The sequence below is a fragment of the Solea senegalensis genome, linkage group LG13 (assembly GCF_019176455.1).
Source record: "Solea senegalensis isolate Sse05_10M linkage group LG13, IFAPA_SoseM_1, whole genome shotgun sequence".
In the NCBI taxonomy this organism is placed as follows: Eukaryota; Metazoa; Chordata; class Actinopteri; order Pleuronectiformes; family Soleidae; genus Solea; species Solea senegalensis.
In genome coordinates, this window is record NC_058033.1 from 23,006,307 (window position 1) to 23,032,832 (window position 26,526).

At 41.3% G+C, this 26,526-nt stretch overlaps 2 protein-coding genes and 1 long non-coding RNA gene across 11 annotated transcripts; 1 reads left to right on the forward strand and 2 right to left on the reverse strand.

The window, feature by feature from the left end:
• Nucleotides 1-382: 382 nt before the first annotated feature.
• On the reverse strand, nt 383-18,133 carry zgc:165604 (uncharacterized protein LOC792578 homolog). Its single transcript, XM_044041395.1, has 7 exons — nt 17,571-18,133; nt 15,848-16,002; nt 15,677-15,743; nt 6,907-7,038; nt 5,982-6,137; nt 5,214-5,336; nt 383-760 (listed from the first exon to the last, which is right to left on the reverse strand). The coding sequence occupies exons 1-7, from the start codon at nt 17,632-17,634 to the stop codon at nt 576-578; spliced, it is 882 nt and encodes a 293-aa protein (XP_043897330.1). The 5' UTR covers nt 17,635-18,133; the 3' UTR covers nt 383-575.
• On the forward strand, nt 2,302-18,365 carry LOC122779229. Of its 9 annotated transcripts, none has more exons than XR_006361532.1 (7): nt 2,302-2,616; nt 5,182-5,386; nt 5,718-5,759; nt 5,997-7,047; nt 7,157-8,444; nt 15,846-16,031; nt 18,127-18,365. It is a non-coding gene; the product is annotated as an uncharacterized LOC122779229 (long non-coding RNA). The 9 variants fall into 9 exon arrangements; XR_006361535.1 differs by lacking the exons at nt 15,846-16,031; nt 18,127-18,365 and adding an exon at nt 8,769-8,922 and having other exon boundaries at nt 2,307-2,616; nt 5,997-6,157; nt 6,309-7,047; XR_006361536.1 differs by lacking the exons at nt 15,846-16,031; nt 18,127-18,365 and adding an exon at nt 8,769-8,922 and having other exon boundaries at nt 2,308-2,616; nt 5,997-6,398; nt 6,890-7,047.
• A 130-nt stretch (nt 18,366-18,495) lies between these two features.
• On the reverse strand, nt 18,496-25,649 carry dlat (dihydrolipoamide S-acetyltransferase (E2 component of pyruvate dehydrogenase complex)). Its single transcript, XM_044041393.1, has 14 exons — nt 25,226-25,649; nt 23,926-24,027; nt 23,734-23,858; nt 22,976-23,123; nt 22,623-22,749; nt 22,248-22,435; nt 21,971-22,112; nt 21,814-21,881; nt 21,533-21,637; nt 21,205-21,312; nt 21,017-21,135; nt 19,796-19,958; nt 19,429-19,565; nt 18,496-19,344 (listed from the first exon to the last, which is right to left on the reverse strand). The coding sequence occupies exons 1-14, from the start codon at nt 25,481-25,483 to the stop codon at nt 19,215-19,217; spliced, it is 1,920 nt and encodes a 639-aa protein (XP_043897328.1). The 5' UTR covers nt 25,484-25,649; the 3' UTR covers nt 18,496-19,214.
• Between the last annotated feature and the right edge of the window lie 877 nt (nt 25,650-26,526).

Genomic DNA, 26,526 nt, shown 5'->3' on the forward strand with positions numbered 1-26,526 from the left:
AATGTGCAGTTTGGGAAGAATCAAATTAATACTTTTGCACAAAATGTATCAAACACCAACCAACTCTGTTTTATTACTTTAGCTATGTTTTTGTGGGCTGGGGGGTCTTTTATTTAAGAAATTTAAGTCAATGTTAAATGTTCTGTACAGTTTTTATGTGATTCCCCTATTTAAATTAAAGGTCTTTTTGTGTCTTTGTTTTCAAATCAACTTCTCCGTGTGACTTATTTAAGGAAAGTTTCCCATGGTACTCGAATGGAAAGCTTGAAGCTCCAGAACAGAAGCAGCGTGACATTACGTTACATGTCATTTAGCAGACTTACAAGGGAATCGAGTACAATCAGCATGGCGTGGCCCACATGTAAGACATCACTCTCTTACATGTGTTTACATACTCTAAGTTCACTTTTATTTAAGGCTTTAAATGGAGGGTTAACAGTCATCTCCAGGTCAAATGTACATGTTTTCATTGTAATCAAAATAGCACAACTATCAGAATTGTGAATATGAGGTTGTGAAGCAGCCGTACACAGTGAGTGGGACTCATTCAGTCTGTCACTGTCGACTTTGACTAATCAAACAAAAGAGCATTTCATCAGAGTCTGAGGGTTTCTGAACTCGTCCTCGTCTTTCCTCTCACTCCTCCCATCTTGACCTGTGCGATGGAGCCACGTCCCGAGCACCAGCAGCGCCACCAGCACCAGGCTCATGGACAAGGTCAGCAGCACCGCCTGCAGGATGCCCGAGGTAGTGTCCGGAGCTGCAGCGGAGGACAAAACTCTTATCTCAATGATTTGACTGATAAAAGGGGAAAAAGCAGATGTAGGTGACTGCACGAAAAGACTCGAGCCTTGTCTCATTTCAGGGTCTGGATCCTGTGAAGTGCGCAGTAGTTTAATATCAATGTAGCATTCAAAGTTAAAATAAATAAAACAATATATACAAACTTTATAACGGTCAAGTCAAAACTTTTACATTCAATACAAAATAACGGCCGTTTCTCAATACTTGCTTACTTGGGAAGTATATACTTGCCAAGTACGGGAGTACACAAGTATGTGGTTGTTTCTCAATACTCAAGTATGCAAGTATGTACTTGCTTACTTGGGAAGTATATACTTGAGAAGTACGCTGGGAGTATATACTTGCCAAGTACGGGAGTACACAAGTATGTGGTTGCTTCTCAATACTCAAGTATGCAAGTATGTATGTATTGTTCTGCTGTTTGAATGGTGGCTGGCGCCAAGTGCTGCAGCATCATTAGCGCCACCTACAGTGTTGATAAATGAACATATGAAATACTTTTAATAAATGCATATACATGTTGTTATTATTTTTACATTTTAAAGATTTAACTTCATTTATTAATTTATTTCTATTAAAATATACAATACAAATAATACAATGTGGAAAATAGATATATTACAGCATTGTAGAGTAGTATATATATATATATGATGTGTACAAATATATACTACTCTACATATCTAATATTTACATATTATATTTAAATACAGATACAATGAGCGTGCGACTTTAATATAAATCTAAAATAATATAAATCCCCTAACAATATAGAAACTTTCAAACTATCAGGTCAAAACGTTTCCATTAAAAACAAAATAACACGTCAACAACAAATCTATGGATCACACCGAGCATCTAATGATCATTTCATCAGGACAGGCCGAGGTAACGCTGCTCTGTGCCGGGCACAGTGAGCGCCGAGCGTCCGCAGAGGCGGAGCTTATCACCTCCGACAAACGTCGCTGCCAAACTACAAATACGTCATATCTTCATACACAAACCACATGTTTGAATTCTAAATGACTAATTTCTCGCCTCAAATGATGTTAAAACTTTGTTCCGGGACACAGAAAAATATTTATTTCAGATTTACACTTCCGGTTTTGAGAACCGTCCTCGCTGTTCGCTTACTTGAGAATTGGAACAGAACTTGGACTGAGGCTGATGACCTTTTCACAAGTACGGGAGTACGCAAGTACGCACAAGTATGGATATTGAGAAACGGCCAACGTGTCAACAACAAATCTAATGAAAGAGGCGAGCTAACGCTGCCCTCTGCTGGACACTGTGAGTATCGCGCGTTCACAGAGACGGAGCTGTTCACCTCCGACAACGTCGCTGCCAAACTATAAATACGTCATATCTTAATACACAAATCACCTTTTTGATTTCTAAATGACTCATTTCTGGCCTCAAATGATCTTAAAATAGAAAATGTTTTATTTCCGGTTGTTATCTCTGCAGATATGTTCCGGTGCATACTGGGTCAAACTGGCGGAGCGAGAACACTTCCGGGTATGAGAACCGTACTCGCTGCTTCGCGTACTTGTGAATTGGAACCGAACTTGGACTCAGGCTGATGACGTTTCACAAGTATGGGAGTACGCAAGTACGGAGGAAGTGCAGCTCTGTTCACATCGTGTGCTCTACTGCCGCGGTGTGGATGCTTATGTAACTGCAGTAAAATATTATTACAAGCCGTATATCCCAGAATGCATTTCACCGGAACATAGCAGCAGAGAAAAGAAATATCAACCTGAAATAGACATTTTTTCTGTGTCCCGGAGCAAAGTTTTAACATAATTTGAGGTGAGAAAGTCATTTAGATTTCAAACATGTGGTTTGTGTATTAAGATATGACGTATTTATAGTTTAGCAGCAACGTTGTCGGAGGTGAACATCTCGTCCTCTGTGGACGCTCGATGCTCACAGTGTCCAGCAGAGGGCAGCGTTAGCTCGGCCTGTCCTGTCTCTGGCAACTTGGTGATCGATAGATTTGTTGTTGACGCGTTATTTTAAAAGTTTTGACCTAACAGTATGAAATGTTGTATATTATTACAGTTGTACTGGCGCACTGTCATTGTATGTATGTGTATATGGGCCATTCTACCGAATTCGTGCAAAGTCCAGAGTTGGAAACACATTTTCAAAAGTTGTTTTTTTCCAAAAACCTTGTCCATACATATATTGTACCATATTTCAATGGTACATATCTAGTAAAGGCGCAGTCAAATTTCATATATTAATGTCTGCCTGTTCTTGAAACGTTTTTCAACTCCTGAAATGTGTCACTACCGTAACACAGCAACACACTGCAATAAAAACCATTATATTAATCTGTTAATATTGTGTGTCCATACACCCTCTAAAGATTAATTTTAGTAATTTATTATGAAAGGTTTTACAACTAAATCACTTAAAATTATTTTTTAAACAAATTTCAAAGATTATTTTCTAAGACTCATCATTCATTTAAATGCAATCTTTTTTGTAAAATGAATTACACTGATCATAGAGATCTCAGAGTTCATTAGGTATTACATTGAATGTACATTTAACCAATAGTTATCATAAAATGTTATTTAATGACTCAATCCTTATTTTATTTTACAAAACATTCAGTGTTACGGTAGTGACTGCACTGTTTTGCTTGTGACCACAGTATTTTGTTTGCAAGGTTGTATTATATCCCCTCAACCTTATTGCTTAGTATTAACTCATAACCTGCCTTTTAATGTGAATTTTACCAACACAAATGTTATGTCTCTGATATGTGAACTTTAGATGTGGGTTGTCTGCAGTCGTGTTGATGACTCTGTGGGAGCTGCCTAGTGTTTCTCTGAGCATAGAAACAAGATTGTATTTTCTGAGCAACCTGCTTGTCAATGCGCTTCTTAATCCATGTTTCTCGTTGTAATTGGCAGACTTGTAATTTTTTTCTGCAAATCGTACATGAGTGTGTTAAAAAAAGGGTCTTTCTGATATGCGCAGGAACTCTGTGCTGTCATACTTCATTCTGAGTTTTTGTTCTTGGGGAACATTTTGACTTCTCTGGCCTCACGCACAATCTATGGCACCGTTTTCTATATTTTTCTTCTTCCATTCAAGTTCTTTAATCTTCAGCTCAAGGGTCTTTATTTTTCTGTGGTCACGCATTCCAGAACGTCTCTTGTCTAGTCTCCCTAGAAGTGCGTGGAAGGTGAGGAGGCATGGGAGAAGGCGTGGCTGAAGGTGTGGCAGAGGGTGTGGGAGGTGGCGTGGAAGTTGTGCTCCTTTGCTTCCCTGTTAGATAAATCACTGATAGATTTGACCTTTCCTTCTTCCTTTCATTTCTTGTTTCGTATATATCGTAAATATTCTTCATACTTCTCTCTTTTTCTGTATTCTCTCACCCTCTGGTCCACTCTTTTTATGTTCTTTTGGCATTGCTGCTTGCTTTCTCCCACCTTAGCTGTATAATATCAAATATAAATCAGCATTATCTTCATGTTGTGCTTTACAAATCAAATATAATAACAATATTATTATTATTATTATTATTGATATTAATAATCATAATCATAATCATAATAATAATAATAATAATATTAGTATGTTTTAAGAGTATAATGTAATAATAATGATGAAAAATGTCCTTAAAAATGTGGAACATTACATGTTGTCACTACCATAATGATTATGTCACAACCGTAACGTTACAATTTGTTACGGTTGTGACTGTTACGGTTGTGACATTTTTAGCTAATTCCTAGCATAACTCAAACATGCTAACAAGTAAATGGCTAGTAACAGATGTTTGAACAGTTGTACACACAACAAAACATAATATTTTTTAAATTTTTTTTAATTAAAATTCTTTTAAGTATTATTTTTATGGATTGAAATTTAGGGCTTAGAGATTGGGACAACTACTTCCCAATAGAAAGTACCTAGGAAGGTAGCATAAATGATGATTTTGTATATATTTAGCTTAATTACTATCTAGTTACAGTCTTGTGTTTAACTAGATCATAACATAATCTTACTAAATATTGAAGGTCTGAATTCTTAATTGTTTTGTTAAATAGTTTTTTTATTGTGGGACAGCAATTTGCACGAATTCGGTAGAATGGCCCATATACAGATGTATATATGTATATATGCATATGTTTGTATATATATGTATATGAGAGACAGGGACAGGCCGAGCTAACGCTGCCCTCTGCTGGACACTGTGAGCATCGAGCGTCCACAGAGGAGGAACTGTTCACCTCTTCCACCACAAATTTTAAAAAATGCGCAAACATCAACTGCGTGAGAAGGAGTGGGCGATTCGTATGTCAGTTAGGACACGCCCACTGTGTGGCACTGTGACAACGAATCCACACTTCACAGGATCCAGACCCTGAAATGAGACGACTACTGACTGTTGTAGATGGACAGATGGACAAAGCAGTTCTCTGTCCCCAGGAGGTTAGAGACAGAGCAGCGATACAGGCCTGACGTCTGAGAGGACACATTGATCATGTGGACAGAGCCGGACACGTCACCTGAGACAGAAAGACAGAGAGAGGACAGCGGTCAAGCTTGTTTGTTTGAGGTGAAACATGAAGGAAGAAAAAAATAGATGAAAATTATATTTTCTGTGAATTCTGTACAGATTATATATTATATATATATTATATATAAGATATATTATATCTTTTTTAATGATTCATCATTAGACCCTGATTAGTCTCTATATGTCGACATTAAGATTGCTTAAAAAAATGAAGGACATGAAGGAATTAAAAGTTATTTTAATATTTTATAAAATATCTACAGTAAATTTACATGATGAGAAAAAAATGTATCCATTTTGCAGTGAAAAATGTATATTGCTGTTGAACACTGAGCAGAATTCACCTTTATTGTTCTTCATATTTCTACAGTAACATTGCTGCAAACATGAACGACGTATGTATGTTAGTGAGGTGAGAAACAAGACTTCAAAGTTATATAAATAATTTACTGTAGCAAACATGGAGGAAAAAAGCTCCCTTTAAATGACAAAAAAAAACATTTTCATGGAAAAACTAAAAATGTGTTCAACTATTACATGTTTCTCTTTTTGTTCACTGCAGACACAAACATCACAAACATCACAAACCCTGAGCTCAGTGAACGCGGTGTGTGTGTGTGTGTGTGTCACTGACCCTCCATGATAATAGGAAGTGAGATTTCCTGTGGATTCAGTTTGTCCCAGTGGATCTGTGGAGTGGGGACTCCTTCTGTCACAGAGCAGGACAGTGTGACGCTTCCTCCTGCATCAACGTCTCCATCCCACTGACACACGGGCAGTGAGGGCGGAGCTGCACAAATCAACAACAAGGTCATGATGAGTGAAACGACACAGATTCAAAAACAGGTCAAACTTGAAAACCCGACTCAATTCCTGCTTAAATATATAAATAAATGGCTTTTCCCTGTGTCTGTGTGTGTGTGTGTGTGTGTGTGTGTGTGTGTGTGCGCGTTCATGTTAGTGTGAGATTGTTGCAGGTGGATCCTGGGAGCTGACTGGTCCAGCACAGGAGGTTCTGGTATAGTGGAAGTGGACTTCCTTGAACCACACAGTCAGACATTTTGTGCTTGTTTTTAAAGAAACTTTTTTAAATAGTTTGTTTTACTTGTTGCTGGTTTCTTGGGAATTGGGAGGAGGGAGTCTCCTCATTCATGTTGACAACATCAGTTGACAAATATAGAGTTACTCATCAGAAACTTATGTACAAACCAAAGTAATGCATGTGCCAATGACAGCTGCTGTTTCCTTCACCACGCAGCTCCAATGAACAGTCCCAGCAGATATTCACGTAACTTTGGCAACCTTTAACATTTAATTTGAAGTTTGTCTGGAATAACCACGACACATATCTGTGACGTTCTCACTCGTCTAAACTGCAGTTTTAGAAATGTATTCTTGTATTTATATCTCTGTGAGGTCTAAAAACCTACAAACCTGACATTTTGTCAGACCTGGTTTTAGGGTTAGTTCATATAGTTTTGATGGTGACAGTTGGGGTTAGGGGTGAGGGAGGTCTATGTTGACCCTCACTATTGTTTACAGGATGAGGAGAAACTCACCGAGAACACTGAGCAGCAGTTCTCCTACACCCGGGTCTGCGGTCTCTGGCGGGTTACTGACCATGCAGCGGTAAACACCAGCATCTGACACGCGTGTGTCGTTCAGGACAATATCTGCACTCCAGGGAATACCTGCAGCATGTAATTATGTTATCAATCTGATGATAATAACATGATCGTTTTATTACACCACTCATTCAGGCTAAAATAAGAAAAGATCTGATTAAGTCATATCTTGTGTAACCGGAAGGTCCCAGTGGCTGCGGACCTTGTCACGCCGAGACTGGGACAAGACTGAAGTTCTGGAACTGAACCTGCAACCTCATGGACTGGAGAACAAAGCCTCCACTCCACCAATCCCTGATGTGTTGGGTCTTTTCATCTCCTTTCAATCTTCACCTTGGACGTTGAACTTTAAAAGTCTTGTTCTTCATAAGAATTTCCCACAAACACAGAAATCTTCCAGTTGTGATGTTGATCCTGTGCATGAGGTACAAAGTTTGGTTCCAGAAAACTGGGGACAGTCCTTTTTTAATTTTGGACGCGGTTGTGAAACGGAACCTGTCGGGCAAGAACAACGACCACAAGGACTCCGTATAAAGTCCTGAGATTTTTGTAAGACTGTAAGAATGTTTAACATTTTGACCTGGATGAGAAATTCAGATTAAGCTCATCAGGACGAAAGAGCTCAAGATGATTTGTATCTCTGAAGTTATGAGTTCAAATCTCACAATTAATTGAATTTCACACAACAATATTTTATACTTCAGACCAAAAACAGAACTAAAAAATGCGAGGAAAATGTTGTTTGACAGCTCAGTGAGAAAAGCTATTGCAGTAAGAATAAGACTCTGACGTTGTGAGTTCAGTTTAAGATTCAATAAAAGGCAGCCCGTGTCCAAGTGGAAAGGGAACTTGACTTGTAACCGCAGGGTCGCCGGTTTAAATCCCCACCCGACCAGAAAGGGCTGGGGGATGGGTCAAATGCAGAGGAATACTTTCCCTAAGGGGATTAATAAAATTCAATTCTTCTCTAAGATCTAAGAAAACCTCAGCACTTGTTGGAGCAGGTGGATCTGTGGATACCACTGCTCTGAGGTTCCAGGGTCATAGGTTCAATTCTTATAAAGAACAGGACATTTTTAAGTTCATCATCCAAAGTGAAGATTGAAAGAAGACAAAAAGTCCTGCATCTGTCAGGAGTTCATGGCGTGGTAACGTTGTTCAGTCCACAAGGTCACAGGTTCAATTCCATGTTTGTGGTTTTTTTGCGGGATGTGAAACGTAGTGACAGCAGAGCCTGACGAGGACACCTCCGAGTGTGGCAGATGAATAAGTGAATTGAAGACATGTTTTTGGTGAATTCAGGGATTAATTTTTCATCAATGAATGATGAGTACAAACTGTTCTTTGATGACATTGACTCCTCCTTCTGATGCTCTGTCTCTGTGGGAGTAATTACCAGCGCTGAAAATAGCCCGGAGGACAAGGACACCGCTTCTCTACTCACAACATCATGGGTTCAAATCCCACTGAAGGTATGTGACTTTGAATGTGTGTGTGTTTGTGTGGGTCAACAAAACAACAATAAAACCAAAGACTCTCAAGAACAAAATCAAAGAAAAACTTCAAAAACCAAACTCAAACTCTCCACCTTGCGTTTGTGTCTTCAATTTCAACGAGGATTCGAATTTCATCATCGACTCTGTAACATCGGGAGAAGCTAGCTAGCCTTGAACAAAGGCTAGCTAGCTTCTTTTGACTAATGTTAGATGTAAAAATAAGAATATAATTTATAATTTGGGTTTTTGACATGTGAGGTGAAGATTTTTTATTTTTATTTTTTTCTTGCCCCGAAACAGACCTGCCGGACCGGATCAACCCCATGTGGTTCGGGTTAGATTGGTGATTTGGTGATTTTGGACGACATTCTTGACAGTATGAAGGCATTTCTTTGACCGTGATCGTGTGTTTACATGTGGAGCAGTGACGTCACATTAGCAGCAGCAGCAGGTGTAATCTGAACACCTGTGATCGGATCACTCAGGTCGGATGTTAACAGCATGTGTGAACAGAGCGTCAACAGAACATCTAAGAAATGTGTGGAATCATTTAGGCAGCAGTGACCACATGTTTGTCTCCGCTGTCCTCGTCCTGCTTCTGTCTCCGTGTGGAAGAAGAAGCGCGGACTGATAAACACAAAGTGGAACATTCCAAATATATCGACACAGAGGGGAGGAGGAGTGGAATGTACCAAGTCACGGAAAGTATACCATGAACTTGAAGTCAGTGTCGCTTTGTGCAGGAGCAGCTCCACCTGAAATTAATCAATGTTCATGTTGTCATTGAAATGCTGCCACCTGCTGGACGAACGTTTCCCCTTCATCTAATAGAAGCTGCTGAAAGGATCCACTTTTAGTTCTGATCTTAAAAGTCTCAACATGGATGATTCATTTCAAAAGTTGTGTGTAAAATGTCACAGTTGTTTACTGTCATGAGAATGTTACAGTAGAGAATGGAATGCATTTCACAGTAGGACAAACAAGCGAATTGGTTGAACACTAACTTTTTTTTCTTAATATTATTTCACTTGTGCACCTTAGCGTCACCAAAGATGGACAATCACAGTACAAGCACTTAGTCAGTTGAGTTGAATTTGTTTAAAATAGATATACAATTTGAAGAATTATTTACATGTAGCAGCACAGTGTTTGTGTCAAAAATGTCCGAATATAAACTGTCAAAAAAAGTTGTACTATAATATGTTGTCCAAAATCACCAAAACAAAGTAGTCGTTTTAGGAGATCTACAGTTCGGCACTGTTAGGCATGATTTGTGACTCTGGCCAGTCAGGGGACGGCAGTCTGACCTATCATCGCATAGTACCTACTACTAGCACGCTTGGAACCTCGCCGGAGCAGGTACTAAAAATAGTACCTATTACCAGGTACTATGCAAGTGGAACGCTACTTAAACCGTGCCATGACGAGGTGAGGCGAGTAGAGCCGGTGGAAATGCGCCATTAGTATAGTATGTCGTCCAAAATCAGTCACAAAAGTCAGAGTATTGTATGTCACCTGATCACGTGTCAGAGTCTGAGACAGAGACAGAGATGACGACCCTGTTTTATAATCCTATTTTCAATACTACCAGTCAAAACCTCCTGAATAATTAATGTTCAGAGCAGTGCTGTGGTTGTGGACCAGAACCTGTCGACTGCTGGACTGGGACAACCCCACTGTTGTGGAACCTACCTTGCCATCTTGCAGGTTCTAACAACTGCTGAATTTCAAATAATAATGGATGAGAAACTTAAGAAACACCAAGAAATTCACCTTAAGATCGTTGGCACCAATAGCTCACTCTGTCAGAAGATGACTTGTCTCTCTGAGGTTGTGAGTTCAACTCTTACTGTCAACTGAACTTCTGCACTACTTTCAAACTTCAGACCAAAATAAGAAGTTAGAAACGTATTGTTCTGCAGGTCAGGAAGAATAGGTCCTGCTGGAAGAACAGGACTTGTATGTCTGAGGTTGTTGGTTTGAATCTTATGATCAACTCAATTCTTTGAGTTCAGTGTTCAAAGTAAACAGTCAAAAGCTCTAAGAGAACGTCAAGAACTGCGAAGAGCCGGTAGCTCAGTGGACAAGAACACTGCTGTGAAGTCCGGAAGTCGTAGGTTCAGTTCTTGTGAGGAGCAGGTGCTTTTAAAGCTCCACATCCAAACTCAAGTTTATAAGCAGACAGCAATCTTAGACGAAGGCGGCCTTTGTGGCATGGTGGGTTTGTTCCAAAGCATAAGGTTGTGTCGCAACAGTGAGGTTGCAGGTTCAGTTCCAGCTCCAAACCCTGCAGTTCTTCACTGGAGCAGACCCAGACCTAACCTCTTGCTGACTGACACAACCACACAGCACACCAGGTGACCCACCCCAAGTGCGTCGTACCCCCCAGTGGCCAGCAGGGCACGAGTGAGTCGTACCCCCCAGTCAGGCTCACTGGACACACCAGGTGCGGCCGAAGGCCGCACCTGGTGTGTCCAGCAAGCAAAACAGTTGGAAGGGTGGTGGGGCCCCACCCCATCAACTGTCTTAAATCCGCATTAAGACAGTTGGGTGGTGGTGGCGAACCACCACCTAATCTTAATGCTTTGCTGCACAGTGTAATATAAAGTATTTGACCTTTGACCCCTTCCTGCCCTGCCCCACCTATCCTCTCCTCTCCTCTCACTCCCTGCCCCTCTTCCTCTAACTCCCTTCCAGCCGCTCCTCTCACTGCCTGCCCCTCTTCCTCTAACTCCCTTCCTGCCCCTACTCTCACTCCCTGCCCTGCCCTGCTCTGCTCCTCCTCCTCCAACTCCCTTCCCTGCCCCTCCTCTCGCTACCTGCCATGCCCCTGCTCCAACCTCTCCTCTTGCTACCTGCCCTGCCCTACCCCTGCAAGGCTGCGGAATGGAACCTGCAAGGCTGTGGTATTGAACCGGTCACCTTGTAACTCACACATTCCCTTGGTTGTGAACAAAACCACTGCACCACCAATTCCTACTCTATTTAGGACTTTTGGTCTCCTTTCAATCTTCACTCTGGATGTTGACCTTTAAAATGTCCTGGTGCTCACAAGAACTGAACCTACGAGCTCTGGATTTCACAGTAGCATTCTTGTGCACTGAGCTACCTGCAACTTCTCATCGCCAGGTTCTCATAGAGCTTTTGACTGTTTACTTTGAACCTCGTACTCAAAGAGTTGACCATAAGACTTGAACTCAGAACCTTTGAGGTACAAGTCTTATTCTTCCCGGACGAGCTATTCTGACTGACATGCAGAACAACATGTTGCTGGTAATTTTAAATTCTTATGTTGGTCTGAAGTTAAAAACGTTGGTGGAAGTTCAGTTGATTGCAAGAGTTGAACTCACAACCTCAGCGTTCCAAGTCTCTTTATGATGGTGTGAGCCATTCATTCCAATGGTGATTCTCTGACTTACTTGGTATACATAACTTTCTCGTCCAGGTCAGAAATTTGAGAATTCTGAAAACAGTCACTTGGGGGTTATCGTAAGACTTGAACTCACAAACTCAGACATAGAAGTCCTGTTCTTCCAGCAGGAGCTGTTCTTCCCGAGATGCAGAACAATCAATGCTAGTATTTCTAACTTCTTATTTTGGGCTGAAGTTTGAAAGTAGTGCAGAAGTTTAGTTGACAGTAAGAGTTGAACTCATGACCTCAGAGAGGCAAGTCATCTTGTGACGGAGTGAGCTATTTGGGCTGATGACCTCAAGGTGAATTTCTTGGTGTTTCTTAAGTTTCTCATCCATTATTATTTGAAATTCAGCAGTTGTTAGAACCTGCAAGATTCCACGACAGCGGGGTTGTCCCAGTGCAGCAGTCGACAGGTTCTGGTCCACAACCACAGGACTGCTCTGAACATTAATTATTCTTCAGAGATACAAGTCATCTTCTGATGGAGTGAGCTATTGGGGCTGATGATCAGAGTTCTTCAAGTTAGTAAGGTTTCGGAGCTTGTCTTTTTTTTAATTTTGGTCACAAGTGTGAAGCTCAAACAGAAAGCTCATAGTATAGTATGTCGTCCAAAATCAGTCAAAACTAAACTATACTATGACTTTTTTGAATGAACTCTGGTCATCAGAAGTTAGAAATACTAGCATTGATTGTTCTGCATCTCGGGAAGAACAGCTCCTGCTGGAAGAACAGGACTTCTATGTCTGAGTTTGTGAGTTCAAGTCTTACGATAACCCCCAAGTGACTGTTTTCAGAATTCTCAAATTTCTGACCTGGACGAGAAAGTTATGTATACCAAGTAAGTCAGAGAATCACCATTGGAATGAATGGCTCACACCATCATAAAGAGACTTGGAACGCTGAGGTTGTGAGTTCAACTCTTGCAATCAACTGAACTTCCACCAACGTTTTTAACTTCAGACCAACATAAGAATTTAAAATTACCAGCAACATGTTGTTCTGCATGTCAGTCAGAATAGCTCGTCCGGGAAGAATAAGACTTGTACCTCAAAGGTTCTGAGTTCAAGTCTTATGGTCAACTCTTTGAGTACGAGGTTCAAAGTAAACAGTCAAAAGCTCTATGAGAACCTGGTGATGAGAAGCTGCAGGTAGCTCAGTGCACAAGAATGCTACTGTGATATCCAGAGCTCGTAGGTTCAGTTCTTGTGAGCACCAGGACATTTTAAAGGTCAACATCCAGAGTGAAGATTGAAAGGAGACCAAAAGTCCTAAATAGAGTAGGAATTGGTGGTGCAGTGGTTTTGTTCACAACCAAGGGAATGTGTGAGTTACAAGGTGACCGGTTCAATACCACAGCCTTGCAGGTTCCATTCCGCAGCCTTGCAGGGGTAGGGCAGGGCAGGTAGCAAGAGGAGAGGTTGGAGCAGGGGCATGGCAGGTAGCGAGAGGAGGGGCAGGGAAGGGAGTTGGAGGAGGAGGAGCAGAGCAGGGCAGGGCAGGGAGTGAGAGTAGGGGCAGGAAGGGAGTTAGAGGAAGAGGGGCAGGCAGTGAGAGGAGCGGCTGGAAGGGAGTTAGAGGAAGAGGGGCAGGGAGTGAGAGGAGAGGAGAGGATAGGTGGGGCAGGGCAGGAAGGGGTCAAAGGTCAAATACTTTATATTACACTGTGCAGCAAAAGGTAACCGCATTAAGACACTTAGGTGGTGGTGGCCTTCGCCACCACCACCCAACTGTCTTGCGATTTAAGACAGTTGGATGGGGTGGGGCCACCACCCCTTCCAACTGTTTTGCTTGCTGGACACACCAGGTGCGGCCGAAGGCCGCACCTGGTGTGTCCAGTGAGCCTGACTGGGGGGTACGACTCACTCGTGCCCTGCTGGCCACTGGGGGGTACGACGCACTTGGGGTGGTTCACCTGGTGTGCTGTGTGGTTGTGTCAGTCAGCAAGAGGTTAGGTCTGGGTCTGCTCCAGTGAAGAACTACAGGGTTTGGAGCTGGAACTGAACCTGCAACCTCACTGTTGAGACACAACCTTATGCTTTGGAACAAACCCACCATGCCACAAAGGCCGCCTTCGTCTAAGATTGCTGTCTGCTTATAAACTTGAGTTTGGATGTGGATCTTTAAAAGCACCTGCTCCTCACAAGAACTGAACCTACGACTTCAGGACTTCACAGCAGTGTTCTTGTCCACTGAGCTACCGGCTCTTCGCAGTTCTTGACGTTCTCTTAGAGCTTTTGACTGTTTACTTTGAACACTGAACTCAAAGAATTGAGTTGATCATAAGATTCAAACCAACAACCTCAGACATACAAGTCCTGTTCTTCCAGCAGGACCTATTCTTCCTGACCTGCAGAACAATACGTTTCTAACTTCTTATTTTGGTCTGAAGTTTGAAAGTAGTGCAGAAGTTCAGTTGACAGTAAGAGTTGAACTCACAACCTCAGAGAGACAAGTCATCTTGTGACAGAGTGAGCTATTGGTGCCAACGATCTTAAGGTGAATTTCTTGGTGTTTCTTAAGTTTCTCATCCATTATTATTTGAAATTCAGCAGTTGTTAGAACCTGCAAGATGGCAAGGTAGGTTCCACAACAGCGGGGTTGTCCTAGTCCAGCAGTCGACAGGTTCTGGTCCACAACCACAGCACTGCTCTGAACATTAATTATTCAGGAGGTTTTGACTGGTAGTATTGAAAATAGGATTATAAAATAGGGTCGTCATCTCTGCCTCTGTCTCAGACTCTGACACGTGATCAGGTGACATACAATACTCTGACTTTTGTGACTGATTTTGGACGACATACTATACTAATGGCGCATTTCCACCGGCTCTACTCGCCTCACCTCGTCATGCATGATTGCATGAGGTACTGACGCTGCTGTGAATGTTTGAAAATCAGGATTAATGTGACCTGTTTTTCATCATCATTATCGTCAGCATTCAGGTGAATAAGTAAAAACGTGAAGTGAAGACTGAGTGAAGTAAAAAGATACATGACACACATCAGACAACAGCAGACAAAGGGACAAAGGAGGACACATGTCTTGTCCAAGCCTCTATTTATGGAGTAGGAGGTCCTACAACCTGTGCACTTCCTGGAGGAGGAGGAGCTAATCATTTTTTATGATGTAAAACAGTGATTTGTCAATAATAGTTCATACTATCACACTTAGAACTATCCCTTTAACCAAGACTAGTCAAAGCATACAGTGGAAAACTGACGCACACACGTTCATCACACACAAGACTCGTTTATGTTCTGTACATGTTTAATCTGCAGTTACTAAACAACCAGTGGTTGTTGAACCGAACCTGCCGGACCAGATCAACCCCGAATTTGGGAAACTGAACCTGCCGGACCGGATCAACCCTGTAGTTGCAGAACCTGACCCGCCTAGCTCTACTGAGCTACCTGCTCTAGCATTTTTCTTTGAGCTTTTGATTGTTTTTATTGACTCTTGAACCCAAAAAAATCCACATCATAGTGATATTTGAACTCATAACCTCAGATACAATTCATCTTCTGATTAGACTGAGCTATTTGTCCTGAGCTAAGATTGAATTTCTGAAAGGTTAGGTGTTTTATCAGAATCCAAAAAAAAGAAAAAAGGATTTCCACCTTCAACTTTTGACTTTCAAGTAGAAAAACTGTTTGTTCTTGGAGATTTGAAATGGTTGTTCAGGATAAATTGACTGTAAACATCCATGTCTTCAGATCTACAGATCTACGAGTCATGGTGAAAAACAAAGATAAACAAAGTTTATTACTATAATGAAGTGAACATAAGATAATACCTGTAAAACCCACCCTGCCAGTGAGGGACGGGTCTTCAATCACCTGTCCATGGTCATACACGATCACCTGGAGGAGACAGAGTGGAGAGTCAAACTATTGTGTTCTGTTCATGATGGAGAGAGTCCAGAGAATCCGTCTGTTGTGGTTACAATCTCCTCTCCTCTTCAGACCTGTATTGGACTTTCTGGGCTGGAGAAAGGAGCCAGAGTCCAGATGATGTTGAGTCTGGAGAGAGGGCTGGAGGTGAAGAAGGAGCAGGGCAAGATGACAGTGTGTCCCTGCACAACCTCCACCCTGATCTGTCTCATCGTTACTCTGAGAGCAACTGTGTGGATTTAAGGAATTAAGAAGAAAGTGAGTCAAATCTGTCACAACACAACAACCACCACATACAACACAACAACCACATACAATACAACAACCACCACATACAACACAACAACATCACATACTACAACAACCACCACATACAACACAACAACCATCACATACTACAACAACAACCATACATCCCATACTACAACAACAACCACATACAACACAACCATACAATAACAACCACCACATACAACACAACAACCATCACATACACACAACAACCACACACAACCACATACAACACAACAACCACATACAACACAACAACCACATACAATACAACAACCACCACATACAACACAACAACATCACATACAACAGCAACCACATACAACACAACAACCACTACAACACAACACACATACAACACAACCACCACATACAACACAACAACCACCACATACAACACAACAATACACAACACAACCACCACATACAACAACCACATACAATACAACAACCACCACATACAACAACAACCATCACATACACACAACCACACAACACAACAACCATACAAACACAACAACACACATACACACACAAACACCACATACAACACAACAACCACATACAACACAACCACCACATACAACACAACAACCACATACAATACAACAACCACCACATACAACACAACAACCATCACATACTACAACAACAACCACCCAACACAACAACCACATACACAACCACCACATACAACTACCACATACAACAGCCGTGTGTGTGTGTGTGTGTGTGTGTGTGTGTGTGTGCGTGACAGAGGAACGACAGCTAATTTGTTTAAATGGAACGATAAATAATTCATAATGTAAACACATAAAAGGAATCTATTAATAGAAGTACATATGTACAGTGTGTGAAATGTATTGGTGAAGTTGTAGTTGCTGGTTTTCCCTCCCCAGACTCTTCCATATATTATTTATTTATTTATTTATTTATTTATTTATTTCGGTCATGACATTTAGATCACTCATCACATAACAGTGCAGTTCACACAATATACATAACCGAAAGGGAATGCGGGAGAAGCAAAGCTTAACTAGTCCCGCCCCCATTATCATCATACATTTCGTTTTCTTTTTTTTTTTATGACATTTTGACAAAGAAAACATGTTTCAGCATCCGATAGAACTCAGAGATATATTCTAGCTCTAGACAGTCAACTCAGACTCCATGTGTGTTTATTCATGTGTCCATGATGTTCCGTCACGCGTGACATTCTCGACTTGTTGCCTGGCATATTCAACTTCCCAAAAGTCACAAATAATCCAATCAATAGAGGGCACTGCATCATATTATTATTATTTTTATTTTTATTTTTTTTTCACTTTAGTCATCTATTTCATCCGTAGGAATATAAATATATAATAATCTTACATTTTACATACAGTACTTTTAATGCCAAATAAATCTGTTGCTCAGACGTTTGAGCTCTTAACAGTTGTTAATATGTGTAGTTTAATTAAATAAAACTAATAATAGTTAATGGCAGACGTCGGACGTACTCACCGTTCTCCAGAGTGGTGAAGCAAACACACACAGTCCAAAATATCCATCTTCCACCAGAACCCATAACTGAGCGGAACACCCACACACACACACACTGTGTATAAAATGTGAGCAGAAAAACTAGGCATGCATGATTAATCTACTGAGCTCCCCCTCCTTTATTCTCACTCACTTCATTATTCACTGTCTGACAATCAAAGCTATTGTTGGTTAAGTTTGTTAATGAGTGAAACATCTCTCTCACACACACACACACACACACACACACAGATATCTGTCTGTGTGTGTGTGTGTGTGTGTGTGTTCAGCTCCAACACTTTGCTGCTGCCAAGATGCAGTTAAAATGAAATGTGTAGGTTTTTTAAGTGTGTGACGTCTTTGCTTCTTGGACTTGAAAAGAATTAGACAAAACTTCCTAGATTATTAAATCTGATCCTCAAGGTCACCTTTTGATGTATTGTTTTTTTAATGTTTGACTATACAGTATTGTATGTACTGTTTTAGCTCTGGTCTGTTTAATGTATTTTTCCTATAATGTCCTTCCTCTCATCCTCAGACATGTGAAAGCAGACATCCGTCTTTAGGCTCTGCAGTTGGGATTATTTCAGGGTTCTCATCGCTTGTGTCCAGGTCTGTGAGAATGAAAGGTTCACTCACTTGTTGTTGCGTTGCTTTGGAGTCAGTGTGAGTCTGCCGTTCTCGTTGTTGTATGTCTTTAACGTTTTTACAAGTTAACGTAAAGGTATTGAGGGGATTTAAATAAAAACCAAACCAAGACAAATGTCAGTGAAAGAGGAGGCTGCTTGTTTGTGTGTTTGTTTGTGTGTCTGCTCGTGAATCCACATAAATCACAACAGCTCATCTTCAACTGGTAGTAACGTCTTTGCCTCGAGGTTCACTCAAAAACAGTCTCCATGGGAAAAAGTTAACTTTACCAATTTATTCAAATAACAAATCATATCCAGCAGCGGCAGCAGCTTTGTGCGTTTCAGCTGTGACAGAGAAAGTGTTTGACTCAGAAAATAGAAAAGAACACGTTTTTCTACCTGAAGACACAGAAATGGCAAAAGTGTTAAGTTTCTTGTTTGTTGTCATTTAGTTCTGTACACATATGATCTACGTAGTGAGGCTTTAACAGAGTTAACTGCTCAACCACCATATACATATTTATTTATTTATATATATATATATATGTGTGTGTGTGTGTCTGTCTGGACTCTTATAAATGTACATTTAGCTCCGCCCCTCTTGTCCATCTCCAGACAAAAACCACAGCCACAAAACTGACGCCAAAGAACAGATGCTCCTCCCTCATCTTTATCATAGTCACACAACACACACACACACAAAGTTGGATAATGTAACACTTCCCTTTCGTGACACATAATCGCCATAATTAGGTCTTATTACACTTAATTCTTGTGTCTTTTGTTAGATTGGGCGTCAATAAATAGAACATGAGTGAGAGAGCGAGGGAAGAAGAAGAAGACAGAGACAGAGTAAACGGAGTGCGTTCTGTCTCCTCTTCTTCTGGGGAAGTGGGAGTGGCCTGGTGTCAGGCTGGCCAATCACAGGAGGATCCACACTGGTTTAGACCACTCAGGTCACATGAGCGGCAGGCCAACTTTAATGACTACAGTCTGATCACAACAGCATAGTCACAGGTTTCTCCAGGAACTTGCGGAACTCAGCGAGCCACTGAGCGCCGACGGCTCCGTCGACCACGCGGTGGTCACAGCTCAGAGTCACCGACATCATGCTGGCGACATCAAACCTGGCAAACACACACATGTTCACACACATGTTCACATTTGAACGTCATACATGCAGTTTGGTAAAGAATGAGCGTCACACTGACCCTTTCTCGTTGTCAGCAGGCATCAGTCGTTTCTCTGAGCCTCCGACGGCGAGGATACACGCCTGAGGAGGGTTGATGATCGCTGAGAAGTTCTTGATGCCAAACATTCCCAGGTTAGAGATCGTGAACGTTCCTCCCTGTGAAGAAACGGTCACGTAACACAGTCACAATCCCGCTATTAAAAACCTGTGAAAGGGGAATTTCATGATATTATATACACACACAAATACTACATTCTACTTTGTCTCCATCACATATTGTTCTTGCACGAGTGACTGAAGCACTGGTGTCTCTGAATTCTTCACAAACACATGAACACATGAACACATGGATTCATAAACAGTCCTGAACAGAAGGTGTTTGTGACCTGGAACTCGTGCGGCTGCAGTTTTCCGTCTCTTGCTTTGGCAGCGAGCGCAGACACGTCAGAGCAGATGGAGGCCAGACCTTTGGTGTGAGCGTTAAACACGATGGGTGTGATCAGACCGTTGACTGTGCTCACTGCGACGCTCACGTCCACCACGTGGTTCCTGCAAACATTCAATCAGCCTCTGTCAGAGAACGCCAAACATGACCTCAGCGACAGAGAACTCACAGCGCCCTCTAATGGTCCAACACTGTGGCTACAGTTTTACAGAGAAACCACTAACTAATAGTCTTTAAAAGATGAAAAGATTTAATCCAACAGCACAATATACCGAATGTAAATGAAAGAATAAGAAAGATGAATATTACACCTGCCCTATAACACAGAATATGTTCAAATAAAGTCCAGTTACATCATAAAGTCTTAAGATTTCAGATGTGACAAAAGCAAACTGCACAGAAGATTTAGATTAAATCCACAAACACTTTTACTATTGTTTTTACGTGATTGTTTTACATGATTGTTTTTACGTGATTGTTTTACATGATTGTTTTTACGTGATTGTTTTACGTGATTGTTTTTACGGATTGTTTTTACTTGTTTTACGATTGTTTTAAACTACGTGATTGTTTTCGATTGTTTTTTAATTGTTCTACGTGATTGTTCTTATTGTTTTATGTGATTGTTTTATGTGATTGTTCTCGATTGTTTTATGTGATTGTTTTATGTGATTGTTTTATGTGATTGTTCCTTTTATGTGATTGTTTTATGTGATTGTTTTATGTGATTGTTTTATGTGATTGTGTGATTGTTCTATATTGTTTTTATGTGATTGTTTTATGTGATTGTTTTATGTGATTGTTTTATGTGATTGTTTATTATGTGATTGTTTTATGATTGTTTTATGATTTTTGTGATTGTTTTATGTGATTGTTTTATGTGATTGTTTTTATGTGATTGTTTTTATGTGATTGTTCTACGTTATTGTTTTTATGTGATTGTTTTATGTGATTGTTTTTATGTGATTGTTTTTATGTGATTGTTCTACGTTATTGTTTTTACGTGATTGTTTTTTCATGATTGTTTTAACATGATTTTTTTTTTACGCGATTGTTTTTACGTGATTGTTTTTATGAGATTTTTTTTTACATGATTGTTTTTTCATGATTGTTTTTAACATGATTTTTTTTTTACGTGATTGTTTTCCATGTGTGGACTCACTGACGGATCACTGTGTCCATCCAGGAAGAATTACACTCTGGGACTTTGAGGCAGGCCAGAGCGCTGGCTTTGATGATGAAGTCGTTCACACTCAGTTTGATATTCTGGGCTTTGACTTCCTGCACAGAAGAGTCACAATTTTAATGAGACTGTAAATGTTTAAAGATAAATTTTAGTTACAGACTTACAGCGTTGAGCTCTTTCCGGAGCTCGAGGACTTGGTCCATGTTGACGTCTACAGACAGATAATAGTGAGGAATTGTTTGTTTGGACTGAATCAGCCTCTGAGCGATGACCTGCACGACACACACACACACACACACAGAATCCTTTTACAACATGACACTAGGTACTTTACTTATGTGGCAGACTCAACATAGTGAAAAGTTCACTTTGTAATTTGGCTTTCTTTCCCTATATACAGATACATATTTACTGTGTTAATATGGACAGGTTTAACAGAGGGAGCAAGGCATCGCCTGTGCTGTGACTGGACGTGAGTCCGTCTGCTCTGACCTTGCGGATGTTGCTGATGGGGATGTCTGTGAAGGTCCCAGTGACAGCAGCAGCAGCTGGAGCTGCAGGTGGTGCAGCAGCAGCAGCAGCAGCAGGAGCTACAGCCTGAATATGGAAATAAGTTAAAATCAAACTGCATCATAACTTCCAAAATGAAATGTCCTATAATAAACGAGGAGCGCAAACAATACATGGCTTCATGACTATTATTAAAGATCATTAAGGATTAAATGTGCATGTTCAACATCTAGTCATGTAAAAACAGTAAGAGCTTCACTTACTGGTGCAGCCTTTGGTGGAACAAAGCTTTCAATGTCTTTCCTGGTGACTCGTCCATCAGGACCAGAACCTGAAAACAACAGAAAACAACTCCATCACTTCCTATTTAAAATGTGCACATAGTTAAAAACTCTACCAAATAACATCTCAATCACTTACCGCTGACCTGAGCCAGGTCAATTCCTTTCTCAGAAGCCAGTTTCTTGGCGAGTGGGCTGACAAACATGCGTCCTTTCCTGGTTCCTGCAGGGGCAGCAGCTGCAGGAGCAGGACTGGGAGCTGCAGCAATTGGAGCTGCAGGCTACAAAAACACAACATAAATGCATAAATATACGAGCAAGGCACCGGCAGCCCCGTGGATGGATGGATGGACTAAAGACTGAAGTACAGATGTAGAAGATGAACTTGAAGAATGAAAACACTTGACTTTTCTTACGGGCGTTGGAGCAGGAGCTGGAGGAGGTGTGGAAACCTCTGCCACCCCAGTTTCTACGTAATCCTTGAAGGCAGCAATGTCACTCTCTTTTTCTACAATGATGCAGAGCGGTGTTCCCAGTGGAACATCTCGAGTTCCCTCCGGAACCATGATTTTGGCCAAATATCCCTCCTCCTGCACCTCAAAGCCTAAACACAGACGTAGAAAAAGATTCTGCTGTGATCTTCTAAATCAGGACGGAAGACATTTGCACTTTTTTTTTTTTCTATTTCAGTCGAGGTCTGTGTACAACATCATTACAAATCCATGATAAACCTGTCAAAACCTCTTCAGTATATAAGGTACATGTTTTCAGAGTGCAGTGTTTGGATTTACCGATGGTTGCCTTGTCAGTCTCGATCTCAGCCAACAGATCGCCTTCACTCAGCTTCTCTCCGAGCTTCTTCTCCCAGCGCTGCACTGTTCCCATCGTCATAGTGGGAGACAGCGCGGGCAGAGTGATCTGACACACACACACACACACACACAATAACCACACTGTAACAGTAAAGTAAAGACATTTCAGGATATTTCATGTAACTGTTTATAATCAGACAATACTGGTGAAATCTGGGGCCTTCGGCCGATAATGTTCTGTACATGTACCAGTCTGAACCAGCAGGTCAATCATCAAGAGAGAAAAAAAACAGTAGACCTGACTGTTCGTGTCAGAACACGTCTAACACTACCTTTAAGTGTGTGGGGTAAGAGCTGCCAGGGGCTGCAGGAGCAGCAGCAGCAGAAGATGGAGGAGCGGAGGCAGCAGGTGAAGGAGCGCCACCTGCTGCTTTGAGGGAATCCAACGTTACGTCCTTAAAGGCTGCGATGAGTTCAGGGCTGAGGACAAAATCACACACACACACACACACACACACACACACAATGCAACTCAGTTTCCAGTTTGTTTGAACTCAAAAACATCCCTAACCCTTATATTGGTATTAAATGCTGTGTGAATATTTACTACTTATTTACTTCATCTTCAAACGTTTGGTCAGTTGACAGCTCATAGTTAAATAAAGTGAATGAGCAGGAACTCCAAGACAACAATGTCACAATTCATCGTAGTCAAGTGGTAAAACAATGATTAAAGGAGAAATCCTTTTCACAGGGTGCAGACCTCATTAACCTCTATGACCATCTTTAGACTGTGATGAGATAACACAGTGGTGCAAATCTACCATCATCTATACAAATACATGAAGAAAGATTTGGATTTAATAAATGTTGTGACACTGTACAACAAAGTATTAAAGAATGTGACAGAGAAAAAAAACTAAGAGATTAAAAGACTTGAATCAATCAGCTCAGGTCAGACTGTATTCATTTTTAAATCATAAGAGTATAGAACGTACAAATGTCCATGATCTGCGTCGAGACGATCTGTAGCATTTTTTACACATCATTTGTCCGGTTTATTTTAAACCGTCCACAGAGAGACACATACTCATCCACTGTGATGCAGATCACGGCCCCAACGCTGACATCTCTGGTTCCTTCAGCGACCAGGATCTTAGCCAGGTAACACTCCTCCAGCATCTCGAAGCCTACAGTGGCCTTGTCAGTCTCCACCTACAGAGACAAACATGTTAGAGGTGTCTCCGTAATAATGTGGAGAAACAGATGCACAAACACTTACCTCAGCAATGAGGTCGCCCTCACCGATTTTATCTCCCTCCTTCTTCTCCCAGCGAGCAATCGTTCCCATCTGCATGGTGGGCGACAGCGCGGGAAGCTCCACCTGAACAACCAGGTCAAAGAGTTCATCATGAGAAAGTAACTGACCAGTGACCACACATAAATAAAGATGTTTCATTCATTTAAGACAAAGGATGTTTGTTCACAGCTGGTTTTCAGGCTGGGGTTAGGTGACGTAAATGCAGTTTTTACGTCTCCATCACAGAATAATGACCCACATACAACTGCATGTCTTCATTTGACCTACTTTAAATTGATATGCAGCATATAATGAAGATAAAGTACGAGCAGTGGACAAACACAGATTATCAGAGGGGAATTTAAACAGATCCACATTAGACATCGCAGAATCTTTACTGAAGTTTGATTGTGTTTAATTGTTACTTTAATTACTGTTGTTATTATAATATTTTACTTTACTATCTTATTTCACACTGGACTGAAAAATACTTTAAATAAATTGTATATTTGTCTCGTTGAGTGTCGCCCACTCTTCATCATTAGGTGGGAAAAAAGTTAAAGATGCACGATATTATCGGCACGATATCACACACCATGATCTGCTGATATGACCAATGACTACGACAGTGGGATAAATACTCTGCTACCTCCTTGACTTCTGTGCTGGCAATTATTTATTTATGTTTATTTTGCTCAATTAAGTAGATTTATATCAACATCTACTCATGAGTCGACAAAATAGAAGAAGAGAATAGAATAGAATATACTTTATTAATCCCTTGCGGGAAATTCTTTCGTCACAGCGCTCGTGTACAAAAGGTAACGAATATTATAGCAGCAATTTTTTAAAAAATGACAAAGTTAAAAACTGTAATTTTACTAATCAGTCATTACCGGCATAATATACCGGACGTCAACAAAGAGTAAAATCTCTGTGTCAGTATCGGTTCAATGCTGGTGGTAAATGTTTGTTATGATAATCCAGCCTTAAATGTGTGACGTACATGCTTCATTTAGATGATCTAATGTTGTTTGGTCGTTAAACACGACTACATCTGTACATCAGGCCGATATCAGTTGATACTCGAGGTTCTGATCCCTCATAAACCGATACTACTGTTCGAAAAACAACCGTTAACCGTTGCGGTTAAATGATGCGCTGCTTCGTGCTAGCCCGAGTGGTCATGCTAGTTATAGCCGTGAACGTCGGTGCTATAGCAACTATAGTGTAAGGCCCGGTGGTCCGGTACGGTCCGGTCTGCTGGACCGGCTAACGTTACCTTCTGATGCGGCGGAAGACTGTAGAAGCGCGGCGCCTGACAGCCGCCCACCAGCTGCGGGCGCCACAGCACAGTCGCTCTGTGAGGGAGGCTGGAGCTCAGACATCCCGGGGACCGGGACGCTGCTCCACGGTGAAGCCGCCTCACGCAGCCGGTACCGGGCAGAGACCGGGAGCCGAGAGCAGCAGGCCCGGTGGGGAGGGCACGGGGACACGGCAGCCCGGAGGACGGCCTGAGCCGCAGAATGAGTCGAAGCATTTCAGCAGCGGTTTAACAAGCTACACACGGGTGTTGAATAATGAATGTTAAACTACGCCGGCACTGACAGTCTGTGTGTCCCCGAAAACCTGCCCGTTCTTCCGCCTCACTTTCTAATGACCTCCTTCTGCCCAAAACACTGCGACTTACGGCACTCCGCCCCGTCCGGCCGCACCGCACACAGCAGTGTCGTAAACTGTGGGCACTACTTTTTCTTCTTCGTGGTTTTTATGGCGGTTGGCGGAATACGACTTGGTGCATTACCGCCACCATGTGGTGTGGAGTGTGGATGAAAAATGTGGATCTAATGTATCACACCTGCAAAATAAATAAATAATATACATACTGTGTATGTATAAGCACTTACACATACACATTCTTTTGTAATATGTATTTAAAAGCAAACTCTATTTTAATGTCTCTTAACTTTTGATTTTTGACATTGAGTTAGAAGATGACCTCTGAACTGTTTCCTCCTGCTGTCTGTATTATGTTTATTGATCTGAACCATGTACTGTTTAATCCTGTATGACCAAATCTAATCCTTGATATCCTTCCTGCTTCTTCCCGTGTACCGAAACTCTCCCACTTTCCTTTGGATTTTTAAAAAAACATCTTCCTTTTCGCTCCTCCCCCAGTGTTTTATTCCACCTCTCATTACATTACATTACATGTCATTTAGCAGACGCTTTTATACAAAGCGACTTACAAAAGTGCATTTAAACATTTGGGTACAAATCTCTCCTTTGGTTTTTGTTGGATGATGGTCTTTATTTACGTTTTGCTTCATTTAATTGCTAAATTTATGTTAGTGTGAAAACACTATCAGTAAAAGATTGATCAAAATCTCGATCTTTTATAATTAAAAGTTCAAAGGAAGGAAATGTAACATTTTACTGCAGTTACAAAAGCGTCCACAGCGCGGCAGTAGAGCACACGACACTGATGTGGACAGAGCTGTACTTCCTCTGACAGAGAACCTTCTCTGTACTCGCGTACTCCCGTACTTGTGTAAAGTACGCGAGCAGCGCGTGTTCGCGAGA

What these genes read in the sequence shown, in the direction of transcription:
- zgc:165604 (XM_044041395.1), bottom strand. Translation starts at nt 17,634, where the DNA reads ATGGGTTCTGGTGGAAGATGGATATTTTGGACTGTGTGTGTTTGCTTC. An exon ending in CTTCACCACTCTGGAGAACG is followed by an intron (nt 16,003 to 17,570) that starts GTGAGTACGTCC and finishes AAATCCACACAG; the next exon opens with TTGCTCTCAGAGTAACGATG. An exon ending in ACTGCTGCTCAGTGTTCTCG is followed by an intron (nt 6,138 to 6,906) that starts GTGAGTTTCTCC and finishes TGATTTGTGCAG; the next exon opens with CTCCGCCCTCACTGCCCGTG.
- dlat (XM_044041393.1), bottom strand. Translation starts at nt 25,483, where the DNA reads ATGCTTCGACTCATTCTGCGGCTCAGGCCGTCCTCCGGGCTGCCGTGT. An exon ending in GACTGACAAGGCAACCATCG is followed by an intron (nt 22,436 to 22,622) that starts GTAAATCCAAAC and finishes GTCTGTGTTTAG; the next exon opens with GCTTTGAGGTGCAGGAGGAG. An exon ending in TGACCTGGCTCAGGTCAGCG is followed by an intron (nt 21,882 to 21,970) that starts GTAAGTGATTGA and finishes TGTTGTTTTCAG; the next exon opens with GTTCTGGTCCTGATGGACGA.